Source organism: Atta cephalotes (assembly GCF_000143395.1).
Source record: "Atta cephalotes unplaced genomic scaffold scaffold00021, whole genome shotgun sequence".
Lineage (NCBI taxonomy): Eukaryota > Metazoa > Arthropoda > Insecta > Hymenoptera > Formicidae > Atta > Atta cephalotes.
In genome coordinates, this window is record NW_012130085.1 from 3,205,435 (window position 1) to 3,214,515 (window position 9,081).

At 37.0% G+C, this 9,081-nt stretch overlaps 1 protein-coding gene across 1 annotated transcript in view; it reads left to right on the plus strand.

Annotated features, from left to right (window-relative positions):
* Positions 1-3,203: 3,203 nt before the first annotated feature.
* The window catches only part of LOC105619383 (hemicentin-2), a 17,166-nt gene continuing 11,288 nt past the window's right edge, over positions 3,204-9,081 (plus strand). Inside the window, exons 1-2 of the mRNA XM_012200904.1 lie at positions 3,204-3,243; positions 7,634-7,803. Coding sequence (XP_012056294.1) covers positions 3,204-3,243; positions 7,634-7,803 — 210 coding nt within the window. The remainder of the gene's footprint in view (positions 3,244-7,633; positions 7,804-9,081) is intronic.

A 9,081-nucleotide genomic window follows, 5' to 3' on the forward strand; every position in this document is an offset into this window, starting at 1 on the left:
GTGTGTCGTGTGTCGTGTGTGTGCGTGTGTGTCGTGGTGTCGTGCGTGTGTGTGTGTGTGTGTGTGTGTGTGTGTGTATGTGTGTGTGTGTGTGATTTCTAATAAATAAAATGCTAAAATTTGTAACAGCAGATTATTACTTGTTTTTTTGAGTTTATGAATGATGAGCTTTGAATGATTATATATTTTACATGCGTCAGTAAATAAGGAAAAAATTGAAAATAACACACATATTCACCTGTTAAAGTTCATAGCAACTCCTGTTTTTTCTGATTTAAAAGAAACTGACATTTGCGTTCATTTTTAAAACAAGAGAAATTACAATTACTCCGCTCTTTTGTTTCTCGCTTTACATTCATCGTGTGCTTCGCTGTAACAATTGTTAAACATCGCCGTTTTAGATTGTGGAAAAAAAAAGAACTCTTCGTTCTTCGAACGGAGCGCGGAGGAATATATAGATAACATTCAACAGACTTTCAAAGCAATAGATACGCTTAATGAGCACGAACCTTTCTGACAATTCCGCAAACTTGCAAAGCACAATCGAATTTCTCTCGGAATTTATTAACCTATTTGTTAATTCGAACGGGCATTTGTTTATTGAATATTTGTCTGTTAAGCTTTTGTTGACTGATTATATTTCGCCACGGTACTTGCGCGCTGTGAAGCAGAATAGCGAAAATCGTAAAGTAGCGTAGTAACGTAAAGTAACTATCGATCGCTAGCGAGAAAAAGGATCGAGCTAATAAGCCGATTAGTGATCAAAGGGCGGAATATTGCAATACACGATGTAACGCCAACAGCGCGGCGCAAAGGGAATAGGATCTTCGCTGGCAAACAATATTGCAAAAATGGCCTAAAACACGAAGTGTTCGGAAAAAATGAAAGCAAAATATAGACAGTGCGAAATGTGATGCATAATTAAATGCGGTATTTGTTGTCGCGAAAACTTTCGTGCTGCCTCCGATCGTTCGTCTTTAACGCATTCACGGTTTAAAGAATTCGCAAGAAAAGGTTGAAACGACATGAAATATTCTCTTTTCGTACAAGATTGACGATATATTTTATTTTATAAAAGAAAAAAATCAATATCAAGGTTACAGTTGTAAACATATACGTAATTATTATCGTTCTTAACATCCCGCTAACTCATTTATAAGAATTCCATTAATTACTGTGGCAAATTTGTATTAGCAGAAAATTAAAAACAAACAATCATATGAACGTTAATAAACTAGTTAATTAATAGCTAATAAAACGAACTTGAGATTAATTTGAAATGAGTAATATACAGAAGTATGAAACTCAACAACAAATATACTGAAAAATTCAAAAGAAAAAGATATTTTGACTTTCGTATGTTTAATACATATAATATTTCGATATAATGAAGAACATGCAATGTTTTACATAATTTTTAATAAGTTCCATGCGCTCTTTTAATTCATATTTTAACAATTTTTGATATTCAATTCTTTTCACTATAATATTAGGCAATTAAGTTTCTTTTCGAGGATACGAAATTTCCAATAGAAATAATAAAAACAGAAGGAGGGTAAAAAAGATGTATCAGTATACGTTATTTAAATTATTATATTACTACATCGGCGTCCTATCGCGCTCTCCTATTATTTATAAAACGGAGTGTAATACTGAAGAACAACAGCCCGATGTACATGTGTACACATGCATACAATTTCCATACATTTAGAGATATTTCAATCGACTGGACAACAATCGCAAACTCGACAAGAAATAGCACCGAGATACGAAGGATAGAATCGGAAGGAAGAAAAAAAAACACGAATGGATCTTATAGGATCCACTGCCAAGTTTAATCGGCGCCGTGGTATCTCGCGAGGGTGGTATTCGATTTCCAGATTCCCGGCTAGAGATGCTGTTGGATGCTGTGGCAACGAGAGCGAGAGAACAGGGGAAGGAAGTGGGGGGGGGGGAAGGAGAGAGAGAGAGAGAGAGAGAGAGAGAGAAACGAGGAAAAGGGAAGAAGAGAGCAGGAGAGTGAGCGGCGACGACGACGACGACAACGACGACAACGGCAACGACGACGACGACGACGACGACGACGACGACGACGACGACGACGACGATAAAACGAAGAGAGATACACGCTTGCGCCAGGGATATCACCCTCATCTCCTCGCACAGTGCACCCCTAGTGAGGGGACGAGAGAGCGGGGTGTGTGGCGAGGATAGATGGCAGGGCGTCTCTCCCGGGCCGCGCAGGGCCGCGCAAAGCCGCGTTGCACACGCACTGTCAGTTCTCTTCAGTTTCGCTCGGCAATCCGTGCAATGAGTTGACCCTTCGTTAGCCCACTCGTGCCCGCCGATCCAAGATCATCCCTTTTGCGAGAGAGAGGGATCACCATCACGCGTGTCGATCATCGTCGCGCGACCGGCCGTTCGATCGGCGCCACGACGCGCCGGAGACACGCCTGTCGCCGACAGGAAACAATAGGAAACAGGATCGCATGGTTCTTTGCGGCAACGCGGTTCATTCCTCCTTCCAATAGGAAGCGTTGGCTTTCTGCCTCGTCGATGCTGATCTTTAATCTCTCGTACCGGCAAATTAATCGGAGAATTAAATAGAGTGAAAAATAGACGGTGAAACGAATCGAGACTCGAGTTTACCTCTGGAAGAACCAAAGAACACTGCTGATTTCCGTACTTTGAATGGCCACGGCGAGTGACTTGACCGAGAGTGCGATAAGATAGGGAGAGAACAAAGATTCAGAGGGATGCACGTATCACGCCCCGCCGGTGCTTTTCAATTACGCGAATCTAGATCACTGCGAGGCTGTTAGCGAATTAAGCGGGCTTGCGAGAGCGGACTTATGCGGGCTGAGCGCGAGATGAAAATAACGATCGTGCCGTCGCGATGAAAAATCGTGTTGGGATAGATTCGCAAGTCCGAAGTAGCGATGTAACGATGCCATGGAGCGTGGAGGCAAGAAAAACTGGAAATCGTCGATTTATTCGATAAACTCGTCCTGATTCCGCTTTCCGGCGCACGTTGCTGTCAATTCGGCGTGCAAAATACGGAATTCGCGGGTCGTTTTACAACTGCGGCAACAAGCCTGCGGCAATCGCCATCCCGTTCTATCGGAGGATCTATTGGAGATCGGAGCGCACGAGGAAGAGGAAGAAATCGACCGGCACTCCAAAACGAGTATGAGAGATAAAAAATGAGGTGTCTAATCTTGACCCTCGGTCTGCTGGTTTCGGGTAAGTCGAATAAATCGCGTTCGGAAATCGCCTGACCGGTCGTGTCGTCAATCACTTGCACATCGCCGACATCGACGGCACACGCCAAATCTCTGCATCCGTCGTACAATTCGAAGCGAAATCCGCATTTAGGCAAATACAACAGTAAACATTCATCTTGTCTCGAATAACGCGAACAATAAATTAGTAAAATCGCGATATATTAATAAATATTGCGTAATACAATTTTGTTAATTTTGTCACGCAAATGAAATCGTTTCCGCTCGTTAGCCTCTATATATTAATTCTGTTCGTGCAATTTGCATTGATTTGAAAAACGTGCGAGGAATTTTCTTGGCTTTTAATAAGTTTCAGTTTTTCGCGCACTCTTTCTTTCTCTTTTTACACATAGTTTCGGAGATAAGCACAAGAAGGGATGAGCCGGAAACTTAAAGATTCATGCAGAAACTTAAACGTTTGAGAGTCGTAATCGTACAGTTAGTACGTTGTTAGTTTCACCTGAAAAATATATTAATTAATTGTGATAAAATTAACGGACGATCAATAAATTCCCTTAAATAACAAATTTAATTTATAATTACATGATAATTAAAAATAATAATTTTTCCTAAAAATATGCATTGCACTTCGTACAAATATCAAAAATATGCTTCGATGGTCATTCACCCGACAAACGGTTCTTGACCGTTGCGCCCACCGTATTTGCTTCAACATGTTTTCGGTTCGATTAATACGGGATGCGACAAAATTAGATTTACGATTTTATATCAAGAGTAAAGTACGCGTTAACCACTCCTTTTCTTTTCAAAACAGTTTAATGACATTACGCGAAGCACGTATGAGTTGAGCGGCATGTAAACCTTGTCTTTTTACTGTTTCGTGATACACGCTGAATATCTTATCCCTTTCATGTGAGAAGCCGAGCAATGTAATATTATGTACCCAGCCCGGTGGAGAATGCCAACGGTATATTACAGTGGGTTTAGTTAGCTTCCAAACTTAGTCTTAACTTCGTAATAACTTAGTATTAACATTAGCCTTGTCCAAAATACGGGTTTATGCAGCAATTAACTCGAAAGTCCTATGTACTGGTAATGTAATGAGATAAGCAATATCGTGACATAATGTTATGCCATAGTCAATAAAAGAACACTTGAAAATGCGAGTACAAACTTTAATTTCTGTGTCGCGCAATATATGAAGTATAAGCTTTTTAATGTTCTTCTTTTGACAAGCTTTAACTCTTTTATGTTTTTGCACATGTGAAATATCTGTTTATCATATTTCAATGTTACCGAGAAAGATACGCTACACGTGTATTCTCCAATCCAATTTATATTTTCTGCAGGATTGTACTAAAACGAAGACTGTAAAATTTTATTTCTATCGCTTCAATGGATTTAATGATTTCGGCCTTTAGCTTAACTTGGCCTTACTGTTCATTCAACAGTAAGCGGTACCATGGTGACCGCTGTATTGAATTTTTACTCTTTAGACAGAAATTTCATCGATCTCCGAGCGCCATTTAATTGACTCTCATTCGCACAAAAATATTTATATGTAACTCTTGTTTTTCCGTTTTTACGCTACGACCGATACGAGAATTAATAATTTCGGAAAATTAAAAAAATCAACATGATACGCTTTTATTCACTTTTTTCCTATTAATAAATAGATAAATATTTATTGTATCGATTTCGTAGAAGCAGAGAGAAAGGATAAATCGAAAAAAATAAAATAAAATAAATTGCGATGCGCATATTATGAGATAACTTTTTGCATGAAAATACGAAATTTAAAACAGAATGATAAACTGATATTTTTCACGCGCAAGAAATTACGTCAAATAGTTGCAATTGAGTAAAAGTTCAAAAGTTAAAATCATTTGTAATAGGACTAGATAGGTTGAGACACTTCTTAAGACGATACGAACGTTCTTACAGCGTATCCAACATTGATAGTTTTTAGTCCTGGCTTAAGATTAAATTAGGATTGTATTTTAAGACTGCGTGGAACTGAGCAAACGCGCAATTAGTCGCTGCTACTACAAAATGAACTGAATGTATACAGCGACGTGATAAGAAACAAGGAAAGAAATTAAATCCACTGTACATTGTTGTGAAAGTAACTGTAGAGCATAGAAGAAAATAGCCGAGAGGGTTGAAATTCTGATATGTATTTTAACCAAGGAGTATATGGGGACCGCGCAAATCCCACGGAAGCGCGGGGAGGTAAATATTTACTCGCGCAACTACCTGCATCCCTTTAAAGTTACCCTTTTGGAGCTACATTTATTTTTAACGCACGATTTTCTGACGGTAGTCTTATCAGATTCGAAGACTCCATTACCGATATCGCAAGCGAAATTTTCTCATTCCGCAAGAAAGTGCGCAAGTGTGCATATGCTACACTTTATATATCCCATTTCTTATATGCATATAATATCGTTTGTTACGTATAAAAAGTTCTTTCGCATTGTTACACATTTTCACTATTAATGGAAGTCAGAGGATATACTCATCTTCAAGTTGACGTTCGTGTATAAACGGCTACATATATTTACGGAAAACATCCGACCAAAGTTACGAACTTTGCTGTGAACGGTGAACGATTCACGACGTTAGGAAACTTGATAAACGGGTAATGGAGAGTTCACACTGTGTCGATTTACGATATGGCTATTTTATAGCTGTTTATAAATCTAATACGGGGACATCACGGAATAATATTGAATTGAGATACAATTACATTTACAAATAAATGTTGAATATAGTAATTCGACGTTTCGTGCAAACGTGAATTTCCATTCAGTGAAAAACAAATATGCATTGTTCATATTCAGGACGTACATGGAATACTTTCGTAAACTTTATAAAATCTTCTAATATCACAGAAGAGAAAAAGAGAGATGTAAAAAGAGGGGGTTTGAGAGGGCAAAGAGATAAGAGGAAGCTAAAAATACGAAAAGTGGTAGACAGCGTGTTCTTTTACGAAAGAAAGAATAAACATTTTTATGGAAATTTGCATACAAAATAATTTTCTCGAAGGAGAAAACGAGATAAAACCAAATTGATTATAAAACATCACGATAAAGAAACCAGAAGTTCCTGAATTATGCAAATGAAAGGTTTTGCGCGATTTAAATCTCAGAGACGCAAATAGCTAGTGGAACATTATTCGTCATATAACTTGAATTTATTTTAAAAAAGATTTTAACTTTTTTCCGGTTTTATTTGCTAAGGTATTCAATATTGAAGTTTGAGAAATTGTGGGAGAGATAGCAACCTCCGACATTTTCAATAAGAAGGGATCGACTTCAAGTTTAACAAGAAATAATGTTGTCAGAAATAATCTGCCAATTTCCTGCTAATTGCTAATATTAACAGATTCCGTAGAAAAATAAGAGAAATAATGAACATACGATTTTCTAATGTACCATTTTTCCAATGATATTAGCCGTACAAGTTAGATACTTTCAATCGGACATTCTCTGTCTCAAATAAATTCTTCTCCTTCCAGCTTTTAAGAAAGATGTCCTCATTGTTTTTAATTGCTACGATCTTGCAGGTCTAGTTTCTTTTTAGTTATAAAAAAAGACCTTCTATTACAAAAATTCTTCCGACAATATCGCTAAAAAATTATAAAAAAGATTTGATAAAAAAACTTATCTTTTTTTAGAATGTTATTTTAGTGTGTTATGATTTCATTTCATTGTAAAACATTTGCCAAAGAACCGAGAGTAAATAGTAAATTATATTTATTATCGGTTTTTGCAGGTTTATCATATACGATCTCTAAAATATATTAATATGCAAAACTGTTATGTAAAACACGAATAATATGTATTTTCGTATAACGCGTGTAACGTGTGTTTAATTTTATGTTATTTTGCAACAGAAAGAACGGATAATAAGAATTAAAGAACACTGTTAGCCCGGGAATATAATACAACTTTTTTCTACGACCTAAACTACTACTTCGCGGGATGTGCTTTAATAAATCATTGTTATTTATTACGCGCTGCATATACTGCTCCAAGCGATACAGGGGAATCCACGAATGTCTGAAAAAGTTTTTAAAGAACTTTTGAAAAATAAAGGCGTCTTTTGAAACGTTTATCTAGGGAATTGTTCTTCTCTTTTTGTCGGGGAGTGTTACAGAGACACAGTATAATATCCCGATCCGAAGTTAATTCGCCTAATTGACTGGAAAACGAAACTTTTTATCGGTTACTCCAATGCGCTCGAATGGAACGGCGATAATATATCTTCGCGATCTTTTCAAGTGATGTAAATTACAACATTCCGCGCGATCCTTGCAGCGTTAAAGGATCTCATTCTAGCTTCACTAACAAAATAAAATAGAAATACAACATTGTGTTTGGTTAAAGTGCAAGGACCTACTCAATGCACGGCCGATCACAGGACACAGGAGAATCGTGCATCCGAGCCGCTCGATCGAGGACCGTACTTTGATGTTTCGGTCTCTCGCAACGTGACAGCCCTCGTCGGGAAAACAGCGACGCTGAATTGTCGAGTACGAAATTTAGGTGACAAAACGGTAAGTTACAGAAATATCCTTCCTTTCTCGTTTCTGCAAAATCATTTACTTCTGTAAAAGACATAACGCAACGATATATATATTTCGAGTATTATTTCAATGCCAAGTACACAGAGAAAAAAAATGGTTACATTCATCATAGTTTACGAGTGAAGTAAATTTAGACCGATAGGAATAAATCAAATAAAAGAGAGAATTCTATTTTCCGTCAAAGCGGATTTTGAATCGTAATTTAGCTGCAATTTATAATCATTTTTAACATGCCAAGTATGTATTTTTCTTTGATTGAATATATATAAATATACAAATTGTTATTACATTCTAATAGTAATAAAACGGGAGTTTCTAACTGTAATTATTTTACCATGCAATTACTAGCATACAATACCAAATACTTCTCGCAGTGTATGAATAAATACTTAGATACGTGGTATGAATAAATACTTAGATAAAATTTATTGGAATTTCAATGTGTGGCTCGACCGTTTGAAATCAATGTTACCTTTCTACATTAAATTCGGTAAAGAGATTAGGAATAAGGATGGAAGAGATGTGTACATAATAGCGTTTCTGTAATATTCTAATAATGACTGAAGGTTTTTCTAAAGTCATGTAGTTTTATATTCTAATAACGTTATCTCGCTTATTATAATAACCAATAAAGTTTAATATAATGCGATTTTAATAATATTAGCGTGAAATATAAGTAAGTAATGGTAAAGGGAACCGTTCTGAAGTTTATTTTAAGCTCTTTAAGAGAAAATTTGAATGATGAGGCTTTAGAAAATATCTTTAGCACGCTGAACTAAGTCCATTCAATATCGAAGAGAGACGTACAATTTTAGTTTCGTAATATGCACATAGTAGCTCGCGAGTGCCACTTTTATCTCTGGTATATCGTGAAATTGACTGTCAGTGCTAAAAATATTTCTCGCCAGCGATACTCTTACGCCGGAAACTTTTACCAGAAATGGATCGACTCGAAACACTACAGCCTTAGTCGCAGTATTAAAAGCCTGTCTATTAGGTACGCAATATTTCTCGCACATATACGTACATTGACTGATGTCTATCATGAATCCTTATACAGTATTCTTTAGAGTGAAATAAAACACGCGCGCGAGGCGATTAAAGTTGTCGTGGCGAATAAATATGTACGTACAGTTATTTGCGACGTCGTGGTGCCATTTATAAAAGAAGTTTATGAATACATTACACAAAGAGAGAGAGAGAGAGAGAGAGAGAGAGAGAGAGAGAGAGAGAGAGAGAGAGAAGAAG